The 20,024-nt window shown below is 36.2% G+C and overlaps 1 protein-coding gene across 1 annotated transcript in view; it reads left to right on the forward strand.

The window, feature by feature from the left end:
• The window catches only part of COL24A1 (collagen type XXIV alpha 1 chain), a 346,898-nt gene that overhangs the window by 323,495 nt on the left and 3,379 nt on the right, over positions 1–20,024 (forward strand). The window contains exons 57-60 of the mRNA XM_057714246.1: positions 10,294–10,359; positions 10,958–11,126; positions 16,978–17,087; positions 19,464–19,679. Of these exons, the coding sequence (XP_057570229.1) occupies positions 10,294–10,359; positions 10,958–11,126; positions 16,978–17,087; positions 19,464–19,679 (561 nt within the window). The remainder of the gene's footprint in view (positions 1–10,293; positions 10,360–10,957; positions 11,127–16,977; positions 17,088–19,463; positions 19,680–20,024) is intronic.

Genomic DNA, 20,024 nt, shown 5'->3' on the forward strand with positions numbered 1-20,024 from the left:
TTCTCAGTTGCTGGTAGCCATAGAAGGCCTGGGATTTCTCATGTATTTGCTCGTCATCTATTACAGCCCAAAACTTGCTACTCCCATCTTTGAGGTGATACTTCTGTTACTTCATTATCAGCTATCATCTCCTGGCCTCGATATTCCAAGATTGGTTTCTGTTATGCATTGTATCCACTCTCCTACTCAGTAATCTCTTCGTTTTCCTGCTTCCTACAAGAGGTCTCCTATCTTCAGCCTCACCCAGGCCCCATGCCTGCAGAATCCTGGTCAAATACAGTGGTCCTTGGTCAGATTTCCTGCCTAAAGGAAATCTCCTATTGTCTACACTGTCCATAGGCCAGTCCTGTGCCTTCCAAACCTTACTTATTTCCACATGCTGCTCTGCTATCATTTGAATCTTTGAAAGTTCTAGCTGGTGGTCCACTTCCAGCAGGTCAGGCACTCTTCATTCCCCTCAGCTTTTCATCAGGGCAAGGAATAACTTTCAAGCAAAGTACCACAAGAAGACTGTCTCCTTGGAAACAAGAGATCTATGTCTCTATGATTTTTTTAAATTACTCCCCCTTTCTGGCCATCTGACTGATGAGGACTGAAACCTTCCCTGGCATGAACATCAGTGGGAATGTCTTTTTTTTAAATCTTTAAGTTACTCTCCACTTCTCTGCTCTTCCTTTCCTCCTGGATCCTCAGAATGCATGCGTTAGAAAAACCCTCATCGGTTGCCTTCTCCCCTTATAGTGACTTTGATATGTTAGAGCTGCCTTCCCTAATAAATAGCAAGTTCTATCATATATCATTGGCAAATTAGAGATATTTAATGAAAATTTTCACACTGAAGTGCCAAATTTTGGAGCCTCACATCCCTCTCTCACTTGGAAAATGTTTGTATGTGTTCCTATACAGCCAAAAGGAATTAGGACATGTAAAAGGTTTTTGCTCTGAGAAAAATACGGATAAGAATACGTACTTTGAGGAATTATTCGGAGAATTAAATGAAAAAATATATGTGCTTGACACAGTATAGGTACTCAACTAACATTAGTTTCCTTCTTCCCCTTGTCTCTGTCTTCCTTCTTCCTGGCCAGTATGAAACCCAGTTTCTTTATACAGTCTTTCTGGGACTTGCAGAGTCCTTTGTAGGAAAGTGTCAGTGTAGCCTTGAAAAAAAAGATTTCCAGAGTAGAAGTTTACATGACAATGAGAAAATACCTACATATTCCTTCTAAACTCAAATTATGGTGTCTTCTGTGAAACACTTCTTAATTCCATCCCATTACACTGCAAGATAGAACTGATCACTTCCCCTTCTTCATTCATACTCATTTATTTTCATGCCCATTTCCATGTGTTAGATTGTGAACTCTCTGAAGGTAAGCAATGTGTTTTGTATCTTTTCCATTCAAGCCCTTAATAAGTGTCTATCAAATGAATGAATAAATGGAAACAGGCAATTTGCAACTCTTAGAAAAGTTCAGTGGGAATCCTCCAAGCCAGAAGACTTCACTTGGAGAGAAATAATGTCTAGCATGGAACAGGATCATAGAATTAGAGATCAAAGTCTTCTTAGTAATTATTTAGTAATTATTTTAGACTGTGAGTTGTCACTCAGTTGGTGGATCATAAGATCAATATGGTGAGTCTCATTCAGCATTCTTTTGAAATGAAACTAGAATAGAAAAATGTGGGGAGTGACTGTTTAATGGGTACAGGATTTCTTTTAGAGGTGATGAAATTGTTGTGAAATTAAACAGTGCTAATGGTTGCATAACATACTGAATCTACCAGAGCAACTAAATTGGATATTTTAAAATGACTAAAATGGTGAATTTTATCTCAATTTTTTAAGAAAAGAAAAAAGCAAAAGAACGCCACGGGACCTACTCTATAGCACAGAGAACTATATTCAGTATCTTGTAATAACCTACAATAGAAAAGAATCTGAAAATGAATAGATAAATAGAGAGATATAGATATATAATCTGTATAACTGAACCATTTTGCTGTACATCTGAAATTAATACAACATTGTAAATCAACTATACTTCAATTTTTTAAGAAAAACATAAAAATAAGTATATCTCCACTAATAGGAAAAAATGTTTTGTAAAATTTTTTAGTTAAATATATGTTTGTGTGAACCTTGTCATGATGTAAAAATGTATTTATTACTGTGGGTCAAGATAAGAAAAGTTTTAAAACCTCTAACCTAGTCCATCCCCCTCTTCCTTAAGACCTAAGCAGGTAAAGTAACTTGCTCAAGTTCCTAAAGTAGAATAACTGAAAGAGAAATGCTTCAGGAAAAGGCATATATTGATGGTGCTTTTGAATTTGAGGATATTATCAAGGTGATGACCAGACCTCAGTGTGCATGGTAAGATATTTAGAAACTGACCAAAAGAAAAAAAAAATTACAACAGGATGTCAAAGTTAACCACAAACGGTTGGTGGGATAAAGGATGGGTATGTGTGTCTGTGTGTGATGTGGGGAGTGGAAATAATAATAATTGAAAATCATTAAATGAGATAAGGAATTTTCAACTTAATTATTCCAATTAATGGGTCGGCAGTGAAACCTAGATGTGTGAATTAAGTTGCAGCTGCTGGTATCATCCTGGTTCCCTAGAACAAGCAATTGCTCCACCATGGAGATGTGCATGACCTGAAATCAGTTCCTACCCCATAAATGTTTTCACCATCCAGTCATCTTAAGATTTTAGATGCTTGGAAAATGACACTTTTTAAAGTATTGCAGTGCCCACTAGATCTACATTTTACTCAAATAAATTGGGAAGGAACTGTGATGATTACATCCCCTCGAGGTATAATGAATCCTCCTAATTTCCTTCATTTGTCCCATTAATCCTGATAACTCCTTATTCTCTGTATTCTGTGTGCATATTTTTATAAACCTTAGGTGATTTTCATGTGAGAATATGTTCTCTCTAGCTAGAGTACATGGAGAAAGCTGTTTCTTTTGGACTCCCTTACTGGACCTAATGAGAGTTTCACACTTAGATGGGAACACTTAGATGTCGCTGAATGACTTCCCAGGCAAATCATCTTAACACTGTCTCCCTGGGCCTGACCTCCCTAAAGGCTACCCTTGGGAAAAAATTAATAAATTCAGCAAATTGAATACCTACTATGTACCAGGCATGAGCTAGGATTTGGGAATACATTGGAATTATAGGAGTAAAAAAATTTATGAGTAGCCAAGTTTTTTTTTTAATTTTATTTATTTATTCATTCATTCTTTTTTTATTTATTGTCTGCATTGGGTCCTCACTGCTGCACGCAGGCTTTCTGTAGCTGCAGAGAGCAGGGGCTACTCTTCATTGCAATGCATGGGCCTCTCATTGCAGTGGCTTCTCTTGTTGAGGAGCACAGGCTCTAGAGCACACAGGCTTCAGTAGTTGTGGTGCATGGGCTCAGTAGTTGTGGCTCGAGGGTTCTAGAGCACAGGCTCAGTAGTTGTGGCACACAGGCATAGCTGCTCCATGGCGTGTAGGGTCTTCCTGGACCAGGGATTGAACCCGAGTCCCCTGCATTGGTAGGCAGATTCTTAACCACTGTGCCATCAGGGAAGCCCGATGAGTAGCCAAGTTTTATGATATTCTTTTCTCTCCAATGCCTATTGGGGGGGAAAAAACCTGCCTTTTTCATTTGTACTGTTGGTGGTTAAAATTGCTAGTACCTTAGCCTGGATCAAGTACGAAATGCTACACTACTACCCTACTAAAAGCCATTGTATTCTTCATTGCCACATTCTCACAGAAAATGAACCATGGTCATTTCAATTAAGAACATCCTCCAGTTTATTCATCCATCCAGTCCCTCTATTCATGAGTGTTTAAGTTGTTTCCAATCTTTTTCCTAATACAAACAGTATGAATGTCCTGTCCATATACATATTTTGTGGAATATCTCTAGGACCAGTTCCCGGAAGTGGGATGGCTAGGTTTAAGGGATAATGAGCATACTTATGTATTATTTTTAATTGTAAAATATACATAAAATTTATCATTTTAACCATTTTCAAATGTACTCTTCGGTAGCATTAGCACATTCACACTGTTGTGCAACTATCACCACCAGTCATCCCTAGAACTTTTTTCGTCTTCTAAGGCTAAAACTCTGATCCATTAAACAGTAATTCCTCCCTTCCCCAGTCCTTAAAAACCTACCATTGTACTTTCTATGTCTCTATTCATTTGACTATTCTAGGTACCTCATATAAGTGGAAGCATACAGTATTTGAACTTTTTTGTCTGGCTTTCTTCACTTAGCATATCTTCAAGGTTAATCCATGTTGTAGCATGTGTCAGAATTCCTTTCCTTTTTAAGGCTGAATAATTTCCATTGTATGTATATACCACATTTTGTTTATGCAGATGGATACTTGGGTTGCTTCCAACTTTTGTTATTGTGAATAATGCTATTATAAACATAAGTATACAAATATCTGTTTTTTGAGTCCCTGCTTTTAATTCACTTCTGTATCTACTCAGAAGTGAAACTGCTGGATCATATGGTAATTTTATGTTTAACTTTATGAGGAATTGCTGTACTGTTTTCCATAGCAGCTACACCATTTCACATTCCCACCAACAGTACACAGGGTTCCAATTTCTCCACATCCTCCCTCACATGTGTTATATTCTGCTTGTTTAATAACAGCCATCCTAACGGGTATGAAGTGGCAGCTAACTTTGGTTTTGATTTGCATTTCCTGAATGCTTAACTGATGTTGAGCATCTTTTCATGTGCTCGTTGGCTTATATACCTCCTTTGGGGAAATTGGCTTACATATCTTCTTCGGAAAAATGTCTTTGTCCATTTTTGAATTGGGTTGCTTATTTTTGTTATGTTGTTGTTGTTGAGTTGTAAGAGTTCTTTATGCATTCTAAATGTTAATCACTTATATATATGACTTGCAAATATTTTTTCCCATTCCTTTGGCTGCCTTTTCACTCTGTTGATAGATTTTTGCACGGAAGTCTTTAATTTTGATGTAGTTCAATCTACCAGGGTTTTTTGCTGTTGTTTTACCTTGCTTTTGGTTTCATCTCCAAGAAATAAATGCCAAATCCAATGTCATGAAACATTTCCCATATATTTTCTTCTAAGAGTTTTATAGTTTTAGCTCTTACATTTAATTATCTGATCTATTTTGAGTTAATTTTTGTTTAGGATGTAAGCAATAGTCTAACTTCATCTTTTGCATGTGGATATCAAATTTTCACAGCACTATCTGTTGACAGACTATTCTTTCCCTAGGGAATGGCCTTGGCACTCTTCTTAAAAATTATTTAACCATGTATGAGAGGGTTTATTCCTGCACTCTATTCCCTTGGTCTATATGTCTGTCTGTATGCCAGTACAACACTGTTGTGATTATTGTAGCTTTGTAGTAAGTTTTGAAATTGAAGTGTGAGACCTCCAACTTTGTTGTCCTTTTCCAAGATTGTTTGGCTGTTTGGGATCTGTACTCTTTTATAGTTACAAGTATAGTTATCTTTACCAGCACTCTTTATTTCTTCACGTGGATTCAAGTTTCTGCCTAATAGCCTTTATTTCACTCCAAAGGATTCATTATTTTTCTAGGAAATGTTTGCTAATAAAAATTTGCCTCAGCTTTTGTTTATTTGGGAATGTCTTAATTTTTTCTCTCTTTTGAAGGAAATTTTACTGGATATAGAATTCTTGGTTGACAGTCTTTTTCTTTCAGCAGTCTGAATATGTCATCCTACTGTGTTCTCACCTTTATGGTTTTGGTGAAAAATCTCATCCTTTGCATATGATGAGTCTCTTGTCTCTGCATTCAGGATTCTCTGTCTTTAGCTTTCAACAGTTTGATTATGATGTGTCTAGGGGAATTCACTGAGCTTCTTGGATGTGGAGATTGTTTTTCATAAAATTTGGGACATTTTCAGCCATTATTTCTTGAAATATTATTTCTGCCCCCTTTTTCTCTCTCCTCTTCTGAGACTCCCATCATGTCATTGGTATGTTTTATGATGTCCTGTAGGTCTCTGAGTCTGTTCATTTTCTGCATTCATTTTTCTTTACACTCCTCTGTATGTCTCAAAAAATATTTTCAAGTTCACTGATTCTTTCTTCTGTCAGTTGAGCCTTTCTAGTAAACTTTGATTTCAGTTACTGTTCCTTTCAACTACGAAACTTCTACTTGGTTCTTATCTATACTTTCTATCTCTTTATTTTTATTTGGTAAGACATCTTTTTCATACTTTCCTTTAGTTCTATAGACATGGTTTCCTTTAGTTCTTTGACCATATCTAAAATAAAGTTTTGTCTACTAAGTTCAACATATGGGCTTCCTCAGGGACAATTTCTATTGATTGCTTGGCTTCTTCCCATGTATAGGGAGTCACACTTTAATGGTATTGATCATGCCTTGTCATTTTTTTCTTGAAAACTGGACATTTTAAATAATATAAAGTGGCATCTCTGGAAGTCATTCTTCACCCCAACCTCAGTGTTCATTGTTGTTGCTATTTGTTGGTTTTGTTGTTTGTTTGGTGGACTTTTCCTAATTGTATACAGTATGTATTCTTTGACATATGTAACCACTAAAGTCTCTACTCAAGCTTAGTGGTCAGCTTAGGATTGGAGAGAGATTTCCTTAAATGCCAGAACCAGTAAGTCTCCCAGTTTTTGCCAAGGATCTCTGTGAGCATATTGGAGCATCCCTTCAATGCTCAGCCAGGCAACTGACAACTGTACCCAAGTTTTAACTTCCTAGTTTCACAGAGCCTGAAGGTCAGCCAGAGGGAGAGAGCTTAAGGCCTTCTTATTTTTTTCCTGATCATGTGCACAGCCCTATGCATGCACATGGACTTCCAGATTCCCAGGAGTACATCAGAGCTTTTTAGAATCTCTGTCGACATCTCATTCCCTAGCTTTTCTTAGCCTATTGTTTGCCCCAACTGTTTTCTAATGTTTCCAGCAGCCACAAAGTTAAACAATTCCATCTAAATTTTTTAAAAATGTTCCTTGGGAAAGACTTTTTGAATTGTGTGAGCTCTGAGTCAGGTAAAATAAAGACAGGCTTAAAAGTGGTGTCTTTAAGGGAACCACCATTATTTGACCACCAGGTCAAATAATGACATTTCACTGGAAATGAGGCTTTGAAGCAACTCCAGCCCCATTCTGCTCCCGCCTGTGGTTTCCAGGCTTCTTGTTTTCACTGTGATTGCAGGCTGTTTGGTTTCAAGGCTACCACAGAGCTGGAAAGAGAGGCATGGGAATGGGGCAAATTAAAGCTTTACAAAGCTCACTGCCCTTACTGAAATTCAGCTATTTTTCTTAAATAAATGCTCCCCAGATTGCTGCAAGCATTTTGTTAATTTCTGTAATTCTGAAAAACTTCATTCTGACGTTTTTTTCTGGTTTTCTCATTGCTTTTATAGAAGAGAGAATTCTCGGAGGTCATTATTCCACCGTTTTTGCTGTCTCCTAAGTCTCTGAACTTCACTACACATCTTTTTAATATTCCGTGTGATGAAATGGAAGAACATATAAAGCACTTCTGCATATTGAAGTACAATGGTGGCCTCAAATAAAAGCACTTGTGGAATTGTTTCAGTTGCAAACTTAAGTAGCTGCTTTTTTCATGGAACACCATTTTTACTTGACAGAATGAAAATGTTATTCAGACATAAGTATTTGGCAGATATTTTCTTGAAAATGAATGAAGTGAGCCTGCCATTTCAAGGAAAACAGCTGACAATTTGATACCAATGATAAATTTCAAACTTTCAAGCAACAATAACAATTGAGGAAAGCTTGTATCTATTACAAGTTTGACAACTTCCCAAACACATATTTTTCTGATGAGATTGGTGATGATATTAATGTAATCTTTTGATATGACATAATGAAATGTGTAAGTATTTGGAAGATCTGCATTATTTCATGAACCATTATTTTCCAAATGATCAATGTGTGATTTTAACAAAAATCATGATTTTTAATAAAATCATGCATAGGTAAATGATTCTTTCAAAGTTTAAGACAGATCAATAGATTTTAATATAAAGAGTATAAAATTTGTAGATATGGTTTCAGATTTCACATTTCAACTAACTTTTAAGAAACTACCACTTATGAAGTTTTGGCATAGTATCAAAGGAGAATATCCACAATTATCTGAAAAGGCTACTAAAATAATCTTTTTTCCAACTACATATCTTTTTAAGGCCAGATTTTCTTCATATAGTTCAGCTAAAATAACATTTTAACAGATTGAATAAAGAAGCAAATATAAGAATCTAGCTATCTCCTATTAATCCAGACATTAAAGAGATACACAAAAGTGTAAAACATTGCCACTCTTCTAATTTTTTGGTTTTGGAAACTACAGTTATTTTTCACTAAAAAATAAATGTTTATATTAACATATAATGGGTTTACTGTTTTAAGGCTTTAAAATTTATATTTTAATTCCTACTATGGTAAATATCAAAAGCTATAATTCACATAAATAAAAGTTCTTTAAAGCCCGTAATAATATTTTAAAGTACAAAAGGGTCTTGAGTCTGAAGAACCTGAGAACTGCTTATTGCTAGTTTTTCTAAGATCAAAGCCCTAATCACAAACAACTGGAAAATATAAAGGTAGCTATTGTTTACTACTTAATTCAGTTACCCATATTTAGCGCCAATATTTTTTGTGACCCATGTCCAAAATCTGCCAATTCTCACAAGGATGATGATCAGAATTACTTAATCTGCACAGAACTTTTTTTTTAAGCTCTTTTTTGGAATATAATTGCTTTACACTGTTGTGCCAGTTTTTGCTGTACAACAAAATGAATCAGCTGTATTTATACATATATCCCCATATCCCCTCCCACCCGGGACGCCTTCCTACCTTCCCTATCCCAGCCCTCTAAGTCATCACCCGTTACTGAGCCATAAAAAGGAATGAAATTGAGTTATTTGTAGTGAGGTGGATGGATCTAGAGTCTGCCCAGAAATTTTTATGCTAATCCTTTCTTCTTCTTGAATAGGCCATACTTTTCTATTTCATTGCCTTTGTGCAAATTTGTTACCTCTGCCTGGAAAGTCTCCCACCCCTTCTCCTAACAATTCATATTTATTCTTCAGATCTCAGCTCAAATATCACTACCTCAGGAAAGCCTACGCTGACCTATTCCTTCCAAATCTCATATGCCCCAGATTTTATTAATACTCCATAATGTCTCATAGGTCAATGCACTTTACTTTTATAGCACATATTACAATTTGTAAATGTGTATTTTTGAGATTACTTGATTAACGCCTTTATCGACCTCTAAACTTTAGCTCTGCAAGGGCAGTTTTTGTTTGCTTACCATGTTATCCTCAATATGTGTTTGGCAGTGTACATATGCAGAATGAGTCAAGTATTTTCCAATATGAAAACCACATGTTGAGGCAAGGATGAGTACATTTTGTTGATTGTCCCATCATTTTAAATAGTTTTTCAAATTACCAACCATGAGTTATGAGAGATCTGTTGAAAAGAGTTTCTATTGTACGGACTTCCAAGTAAAAAGATATCTCAGCAGTCCAGTCATTCTGAAAGAAATTAGATCGCTTAATTTGCTCACACAGATGCCATTTCACAGAACTTTCTCCCAACTCATGCTTCTTAGTTTCCAAGCTTTTTAAAAAATAAAATACGAAAAGACTTTTTACTAATGGTTATGCTGGGTCTTTCTCTAAAAATATCTTTTATTAAATGCAGGAGGAGATTGGATTCATGCTGTACTATTTCTTTTGGGAATAATGATACATTTTCCAACTTCAGAAATTGTTTTTAAGACCGCAGAAGTATCAGATTAAACTAATGTGGTGACTACCTCAGGACAGTAATATTTTATTCCATTTTCCTTCCAAGAATGTAACTGTTAAAAATTACTACAGTTATTTATTCTTCACTTTACAATTTATTAACTGAGGGGATCATATTTCATTCTTCTTCCATGTGAGCAACTTTTGTGTGTGTTTTCATGCAGCAGAGACAAATAGTTTTTCATTTGAGAGCTCTAGACTTTGGTCCTGTTTTAATTAGGAGACTTTTGAGATTTGGATGAAGGCAGCACATTGTCCTTTCGGATAGCCAGGCATTACTTGCAAGCTCTGTCTAATCGTAAGAGTTACACACCTCTTTCAGATAATAGGTCTAGTATACTTTAACAGCAGTGCTTTCAGAATTTATAGCCTTTACTTTAGAGCACTCAGTGTTGATCTTATTGCTGATCTCAAATGGTTTTGTTTTACACAGAAACAAATGGATATCAATGCTGCTATTCAAGCCTTGATTGAATCACATACTGCCCTACAGATGGAGGTAATATATCTGGCTTTATTTACACTGGCGCTCTCAATCTACAAATTAAACAGAAATTTTTTTCAGAGGCCAAAATGTGACTTTATCTCAAAGCCTGTTTAATTTAAAAGAATTAAAAGTAATGAAACCATTTTTAAGGACAAAGTAAGCAATTTTAATAAACAAAAATATATGCATAAGATATTTTTTAAGGAAAACATTTAAAACAAAAATACAATATTGTTAAAGGATTTTTTAAAATAAGAATTTGGTACTATAGAAGAAAATAGTTAAACGAAGTTAGCCATTTCTTAAAATGGGATCTATCTATCATCACTATTCATTTTTCTTATTTAGGCTCTACTTACTCATTGCATAGGTTTTTTTTTAAATTATGCAGTAGGCACAATGTGAATTTAACCTCTTATCAGGATCAAGAGTAATAAAATACACAAATATATTTATAAATATAAACTGTTCTTTACATCCTACTTCCAACTCATTGCACACAATAGGAGTACATTCTTCTGCCTTGATCCATGTTGATCACTTGGGTTGCATATTGGTAATGACTACTCTATGCTTCTTTGCTAATATTATTCTTATGATGACTTGGCAGAGCTACCAGAATACCGAAGTGACTTTCATTGACCACAGTGCAGAGATATTCAAAACCTTGAACTACCTTAGCAATTTACTGCATAGCATCAAGAATCCTCTTGGCACACGAGATAACCCAGCACGAATCTGCAAAGATTTGCTTAACTGTGAACACAAAGTATCAGATGGTAAGTTATTGGTTTCCCTAAACTCTTCTTATCTAATTTCATCTCATCATTTCAGATTTGCAATGTATTTATTCCAAACATTATCATTTTTGATAAAACCCTGGCAGAGGCATTTTAACATCATCAGGAACCAAATATGTACTCTTAGAGGTAAACATGTTTCTGATGTCAAAGTATCCTTTTCAAGGGTTCACTTTACAAAGGTGTACTACACAGACTGACTTACCCCAGCTTTTCTTACCCCATCCCTAACTATATCATTTGCTTATACTTTGTGCTTGGAATTCATATTAAACATTAAAATAGGAAGGGTTGACTTGTGGATTAACAGAGAGGAGCACCTGTCAGGACCACCAAAGTTGGCAACATGAAGAAAGAGATCATAGAGCCCCCTCTACCACACTCCCTAAATTAGTTTTTGCATAAAATGGCATTTAAATGCCTCATTTCAGAATCAGTGACTATAAAGATGCAGTGGCTTGTCATACTTGGAATTTCCTCATCCTCACGTTGATACCCCAAATCCATTAGCTAGAGATGCAAAAATACAACCATCAAGGAAAAGTTTAAAGCAAGTGAAGGAGCTTTATGTCACTATCTGATGTTAAGTAGGGGAAACCCTGTCTGCTACAATGTCACTTAATTTTAATTTCTACTGGGTGTATCTGGTCAGCTATACAATCAATATTAGTAGTTATTATTTTCTGGTAAAAAATCTAGTCCTAACACACAATGACACATAATGCTGATTTGAAAATAACTAAGTTATTTAATTCTGGAGGATGAATGATAATCCATATTTAACTTTTTGCTTATTTTAATTTTATACACATGCACTACACATAAACATACATATATATGTATAAATATATGTGTCCAAAAACATCTTCTTCCATTCTAGAAGTATAGTGAAAATATTCATTTTATTTATATTAATAAAATGCTTAACTTTAGATATTTCCAGCCCTAGATTATCACAAAAACAAATAATATTTATAGTTATAGCTGCCTATAGTAATCCAAATTTGCTTCTTTCCCATATCTGAGGATATAAAAATGCAATTCTATAGACCTGAAAGGAACAAAGACATTATAGGACATACAAATTATTGAAATCTAATTCAAGGTCTGCCTTCCTCATAGGAGAAATAGCTAAATGGTGTGGGTTGTAAGGTATCAGAAAGGTCTTTACGCCCCAAAATACTTTCATTACTAGGAGACTGTAAGTGCAACAGAGAAACACAAAACAGCAGGGAAGAGGGGATGTGATAGAAAGTAGGTTGGCGGTGAAGTTGTAAATAGAGTAGGCAGATAAAGCATCTCTGAGAAAGTGACATTTGAGCAATATCAGAAGGAGGTAAGGGAACGAGCCCCAGGAAATCTGGAGTAAGAGCTTCCCAGGAAGAAAGAACAAATGCAAAGGCCCTGAACCTGAGCATGTGCTTAGCATTTTTTTTTACTATTAACAAGAAGGCCAAGGTGACTGGAAGAGAATGCATAAGGGGAAAGAGTGGTAGGAAATGAAGTCAGAAAGATGTCAAGAAACCAGATTATACGGGATCATATAGACTACTCAAAAGACTCCAGCCTTTACCGAATAAGATGGGAAGCCTCTGGAAGATTTTGAGCAAAGGAATTATGTGACGACTTAAATTTTGAAAATGTTACTCTGGGTGATGTATTGCAAATATAATGAGGAGAGGGTAGAAGGAGCCATTGAGATGGCTATTGAAATAATCCAGTAAGAGATGATGATGACTTGGACTAGAGTTAGTGGTGGGGAAGTGATAAGAAATGGTCAAATCTTTGGATATGTTTTTAGGTAGAACCGGCAGTTCTTTGTTGATAATTTGGATGTGGGTTATGAGAGAAAGAGGATGATAAAGGATGACTAAGATTTTTTGACTAAGGGACCAGAAGAGTGGAATCGCTGTCAATAGAGATAGAGAAACAAGTTTGGAGACAAGATCAGGAGTTCAGTTTTGGATGTACTTAATTTGAGACGTCTGTTAGGCAGTCAAATAAGGATGTCAAGTAAGCAGCTGGCTATTCAGGAGAGAGGTCCTGGCTAAGGGTAAAATGTATGAAGTCATTTGCATATGAATAGTATCCAATGCCCTGAGACTGTTTAAGACTACCTAAAGAGTAGATAAATAAGGAAAAGAGCTCTAAAAACTGTGCCTTAGAGCCCTCCAATGTTTAGAGATCAGGATGTTGAGGGGGAACTAGCAAAGAAAACTAAGCAGCAGCTATCACTGAGATGAGAGGAAAACTAGATGAATGTGCAGAAAATGTTTGCCTGAGGAGGAAGGGATCTACTTCGTTGATGTCAAATTAGGTGAAGACTGAAAAAGGCTACTAGATTTAGTAATGGGAAGATGATTTTCACAAGGGCAGTTTACAGGAATAGCAGCAGTTAAAACTGTTTCAAATTTTAAGAGAAAATGGTGAAGCTGGAGAGTTTCCACTCCTAGTAATGAAGCAGGTAATTCAATTTGCCTAATGAAACTTTTTGAAAATTAAGTTCAAAGCATCAAATACTGAAAAAGTAGTGGGGAACTTTCAAGCCAAGATTTTGAAAAAGCAGAGAGATGAACACACACTTAGAGCTACTTTTTCCCTGTTGAGGGTATAAAAACGCTAATTTTCTGAACTGTGTGTTCAGAAACTGAGTAGTGCTTTTGGTGGCTTCAAGGGGTTAGGGGTCAAAAGTTGGAATCTGAAGCCCACAAAATGTGAGGCTTTCAAAGGGCTCCATTTTAAGAGTAAAAATATACTGGAAGAAAAGAGACTGTATTCATACAGACTGCAACCTAGCTTCACATCATCAAGACTGCTCAGAAAATCTAAACTTTCAACTTGGACTAAGATGGTTCCAGACTGTTAGTACCCCCTCATACCTGACAGAAACAAAAAATCTTCCATAAAAGATAATATCATCCTAGGGCTCAAATTATTTCCACAAATAATTTTTCAAATACAGTGCCAAGCACACAATCAGTGATAACCAGGCACACGAACTGACAAAATTCCATGAATGAGAACTGGCAGAAAGAGCAGACAACAGACGCTGACTCAAAAGGAAAAAATAAGAGAGGAAAAATTTGAAATGGAAGGTATAACAAACAAGGTAAACCTTATTTAGGAACATAGTTCATTCACAAGAGAGAAGGCAGAATATGTGTGTGCAAGTACAGATAGATGGATAAAGGTTGTAATGGGAGCCTATATATATTTTCTTCAGTTTGCTTTAGTTGTCCCAGTGAAACAGAAAGGTTATCAGTCAAGAATAAGAATGAAGGAAAGGTATAATTAACTTGAGAGGACAGGAAAAGTTTCAAATGGTTAACTAGGAGAGTAACAGCAAATAAACTCGGGAAACACAGCAGAGTTGTCTGGGCAGCCTTTCAAACAGTTGAATTTAAAGTGAGGCCAGTCAGCATAGTTGTGTTTTTCTCTAGCCACATTCAGCTGTGCAGAGGTACAGGTACAGATTAGGCATAAAACTGGATTTATGTCGGGCTGGGATTTTATGAGACAAGCACAATGAAATGAGGCAGGGCAAGAGTGTTAAGGAAGTCTCTAAGGAAATGATCACAGCAAAGGACTGTGGGTTTTAAGCTAGGTAGGCAGAGAAGTGAACATGTGATTATGAAGGACAATGAAAAAGTGGTAGCATCAATGGATAGTAGGTACTAATGGGATCAAAGAATTGGTGGAGTCAAAACACTAGAGAGAATGAGCTGGAATGAGAAGAGAGGTGAAATCATAGCGATCTAGCTGTAGGTAATAACACAGACAAGGGTATGGCCTTATGAGTTAATGATTAAAGTAAACAGGACAGGAGAAGGGTACAAAAACATTGGTGGGAAAGAGTTCGAGGCACTGAGAAGTCAGGGTATTGCAGATATCAACCATGTAGATGTAAAATCACCAAGAATTAGGTTATAAATAGATTTTCTGAAAGTGATAGCTAGCCAAAAGCTAGAATCATCAAAGAAAGCTGATAATGACAACAGGAAGAGATAATGGGTGATTAGTGAAATGACGGCAATTTTACCATGGAGCATTTTTAGGGAGAATGTGGGCAGAATGGTCTGAAAGTGACAGCGAGGAGCAAGAAAGACCCCTTCCGTACCCAGGCACAATGCTGTAGAGGCTGTGGCAGATCTTGAAAGGCCTGCAAGGGAAGCAGTGTTCTCGGGAGAGAGCCGATTTTGAGTTAGAGCATTTAGGCCTACAAACGATGTATTATGGTATAGTGCTGTATCTGTAGCTCACCATATCCTGAGAAAAATGTGAAACCCCTACCAGTTCACCATCGTACAACATAATGCCTGAATTCAAAGCAGTCCACCCCTTGTAACAATGAGAGCTTGCTTGATGGAAAACGTTTTATAAAGAATATATTCGCTCACATAGTAGTAGGGAACTATTTCTTGAGAGGAGAAGATGAGACAAGATATGTGTTTACCCCATTAAATAAGACTGTAAGCCTGCATCAGATCCTGGTTTGGGAAAAAATAAAAGGCCAGCTATAATTTCTACAAACTACAAAATGTTCAACATTCTGAGGAAATGGGAAAAAACGGGATGGAGATGGTATTGGGATCTTTTTCACCACTTTCTTCCATATTTCAATAGATCAGTGTTTCTCCAAATATAGTCCATGGACCAGAATTAGATGCAGCTCCTCAAGGCCCATCCCAGATTTAATGATCCAGCAACTCTGGGGGTGGGGTCCAGCTATCTGTTTTAACAGGTGGTTCTGATGCCACCAAAGTTTGATAACCACTGCAATAGAGGACAGTCCCCTACTCTCGGAAGTACCAATTCAACAAATTTTCACTTTGAAGAACTAGTGAAATAGTAGAGGGGAGAATAGTCAAGGACACTGTAGAAGTCTAAAATGATATACCAGGTGAAGCCCGGGATGAGCTGGAGGAATCTCTGCTGTGGGATAAGAATGGAACAAACAAGGATTTCTACCTATTACAGAAAATGACAATTTAATAAATACTGTTTGATTGTCTTGCCTTTTTAATGCAAGAAGGCAGGGCCATCTCATTCAAAAATTCCTGCCCTTTATGTTTAGAATAAGGTGCTATTTCAGTATTCTGAGACTGTTACTCCGGAATTAAGATGCTAGCCCAGTACTTTTCAGTCTGAATATATCCTGAAGGCCAACCTGACGTCCCATTTGGTTCTCCTGGGCACTCAGTGGAGGCAAAGGTTGGCAGGCTTACACTGGCTGTAGAGATTTCAGTTTTTTCCGCTTACAAATCTGAAAAGAAAACACAAAAGTAACCATTTAATTACACATTTTTCTTCTGGAAACAAAAAAAGTTTATTCTTTTTATTTTAATTATCAATATTACATATAAAGATATGTTTTTCCTCAGGAAGACCGAAAAAGTTGTTTATTTTTAAAACACATATATTCATTTTTAAGCTCTGTAATGACATAGAACAAAACTACACATCCTACATTAACTTCAACTTTTCTATTAACTATGTAACTTAAGACAATTCACTTTAAGTTGCTGAGCTCATCTTATCTATAGAATGAAGCAATAGATTCAGCCATGCAGTTATTTTTTTATTAAAATTATGAAACGCCCTTACATTGATAAGTATGTGAAAAATACAGTATTTTCAATATCAGTTTTACATAATGCTTGCAGTTTTCATTCTTTCACTAAATGTAAATATCTTTATAAACGTCTAAGTTTTTTAACAGGAAAAAGTGTGAAAAAATATATTTAAAGATATCATGATAATTTGTAAGGATAGTTCAAATACATTTTAGCATGGTGTTTAAATATCTTTGTGTTTTACAATAAATTAATAGGAAAATACTGGATTGATCCAAATCTTGGATGCCCTTCAGATGCCATTGAGGTTTTCTGCAATTTCAGTGCTGGTGGTCAGACATGTTTATCTCCTGTCTCTGTGACAAAGGTATGTTTTGAATTTAGAATATATGTTGGTACTTGCCCACTATCAGTAAACAGTTGATTTTAAAATTCTTTCACTTTAAATAATTATGATTTTTATGAATGGAAGCAATATATTCTCTACCATATATGAGAAAGAAATTTTTGGTTTTTAAAAAATAATCCTGTTAAATCTTGACATTTTGATTATGTATTTTTATGACTGGCTTAGCTTGGCTTACTCTACTGACTATGCTTTTTAAATTCCTTTTAAAAATGTAAAACATGTGTCTTTATGCATATGCATTCATTAGGAAATTCCCAAACAGCTGCAATGTTTGTATTCAGTAATCAGTTACCTAAAGTTTTACTGAAAATGACACCATCATTAAAAGATAAATTTTGCCACAAAGCTTGCTATTTTTGGTGACCGGGCACAAAAATAACCTCCCCTAAACATCCACTGGATACTATTTAAAACTTCTTACAAGTGTAATTCTATAAACCAAATATTTAGCATGAATGAAAGTTAGTTGGTGTAACACTGGCTATTATAACAAGCATTTCTAAACCCTAAAGCTTAGTTCTACTTGTAACATATATTGAAGAAACCAAAACTGCATTTCTTTCTTTTTCTGGTTAAACCACGGTGGCCTTCCCAAGAACTTAGTTCTCACGGATAAAGAACTGATCCACAGACCTACTGTGTGTTCTGCCCACCATAAAAAGACAGCAGCTAAAATAGGCAGTCAGTCTCTCCTGCTGCTTATCATTAGACCGCCCTCTCCTCCTCAAACGCTCCCCTTCATTAACCATCTCTATAGGTGTTCACCGCTGTTACCCAAAGCAGAGGAGGGAAGGATTCTTCTGTTCCTATGGAATCTGTGTAATTAATTCACAGATTAGAGGAGCAGTATATCATCATCCTGTTTCCAAACTATCCACATGGTTCTCCTCACTCTCTCGGGTTTAGCCTAGGATGTTTATTTGGATTATCATGGAAGAAAAGGAGAGAGGGGTGTGCAAAAAAGATAGGATTAGTGCAGGAGCTGCACTCCAATTCTTTCCCTGGCTGAATTAATTCTCCCATCTCTCGTATCCATAAACGCAACCTGAGAAAGACTGCACAGTTAGTGGAAAGAACGGCAGACTTGGAATCGGAGGCCTGGATTCTAATTTCTATTCCTCCACAAACCTAGGAAATGATACTGTGAGCCACCAGAGAGCCCACCCTGTGCCAGACACTGTATTAGCTAAATGACACTTGGCACCTCAAATCCTCATTAACGACCCAGTCATATCGGTGTCATACCCAGCTTTACCCACAAGAAAACTAAGGCTCAGAAAGGCTACCTATTTCACAAGTGTGTGGTTCTCATCAGCAAGATAAAGAAATCTGAACTACTTCAGCTCCAATGTCCCTCATGATGATCCTTCCATGTTTTCACCCTTATATTCTTCCTTTGCCTTTCCTCTTTTTCCCTGGAGTTTTACTTTTTTTGTTGATTTTTTTTTCCTTCTCTGTTGCCTCATAGCTGATATTTTTTCTAATTTTGTGTTTGGAGATTAATATAAATTCCTCAGTAGGAACCACTTCTATTCATTTATGTTATGACCATCCCACTGCTTGAATAATGCTAAAATAATGATGATGATGATGTCTAAAGCTATAAAAAATCTGCTTCCTTGAACAAGCCTAGACAATGTGCAGTCCTACCTCCTTGCTCCAGTGTTGCGCTAGATTATTCACTTTATTAGTAAGTGTTCATGCATTCATTCCTGCAATAAACATTTACTGATGAGTCACTGTATGACTGGAACTGCATTAGGGGCTGACAATACAAACCCTAACATTCTGTCTTTGTCTTTAAAGCTCTCATAGTTAATTTATTATTACAACTTTTAACTTGTCTTTGGAAACTCAAAAATAAATCTTCAAATGAAAGTACAGACAGAATTTAAGATTTTTATTAAAAAATTGTAAGCAAAAATCAAAAAATTATTAATGCATCTTAAATAACATTATGCAAAGTATCTTTTTTCTTTTGGTCATGTCTAGTAACCTAGTAGTTTGCTAAAGCCAGCTCATACTGCTCAGGAGAGCCTATTAACATCTCTTGTGAACTCCATGTTCAGTGACACCACCTTGATAGTCTAAAATCAGCCTACAATTATGGAAATCAGAAAATGCTATAAATCAGGGATTCCTCCTTGCCGCCCCTCCCCTGGCCCAGCAAGGGCCAGTAGTTAAGCATTTACCAGCACACCACTGACTGGCACTTAAATGTCCAAAAAAGCAGATTTCTCAAGGCTGCCTTTCAAGGACATTCTTCAGGTTTCCCCAAACTAAGTTCTTCAATTGCCGTATCTTCTAACTTGCATATTGTTTCAATGACATTAGTTGGAGTTTGGAGTCGGGAAAGTCCAGATGAACTTCCTTCATTTACTGAGCTCAGAAGCCACCCATATCGTCACCATTCATTGTCTAAACACTCCAGTGTGGAAAAGTGCTCAGACAAGTGGCTCAGGATTGGCTGTTGGTTTCAAGGGATGGAATGGCCAGATTTTTGAAGAAAATACTCTACTTGAACCTAAAGTGCTTTCAGATGACTGCAAGGTAAGGGAATGGCACTTGTAGAACTGTTCAATATAACTAACTTAAAACTGATAAAACTATATAAAATTAATATAATGAGAGTAAGACTTTAATTGCAAGCTGCAGATACAGAAGGGTAGTAAGTTTTAATGTGCCTGACATGTTAAAACCACACATTTTTCAGAGTCAATTATTTGCTTATATTGTATCAACTTTTGTTACACCCACTGGTCATCCGTGGAGTTTTATATGCAAAACAGTGTTAACACATAAATTTAATTTTTATTCCCCATATGAAATAATTAAATAGGTAGGTAGTTGGATGGATGGACAGATGGCAGGCAGATAGACAAATGATTTCTTTCA

The sequence above is a fragment of the Hippopotamus amphibius genome, chromosome 1, assembly GCF_030028045.1.
Source record: "Hippopotamus amphibius kiboko isolate mHipAmp2 chromosome 1, mHipAmp2.hap2, whole genome shotgun sequence".
Classification (NCBI taxonomy): domain Eukaryota; kingdom Metazoa; phylum Chordata; class Mammalia; order Artiodactyla; family Hippopotamidae; genus Hippopotamus; species Hippopotamus amphibius.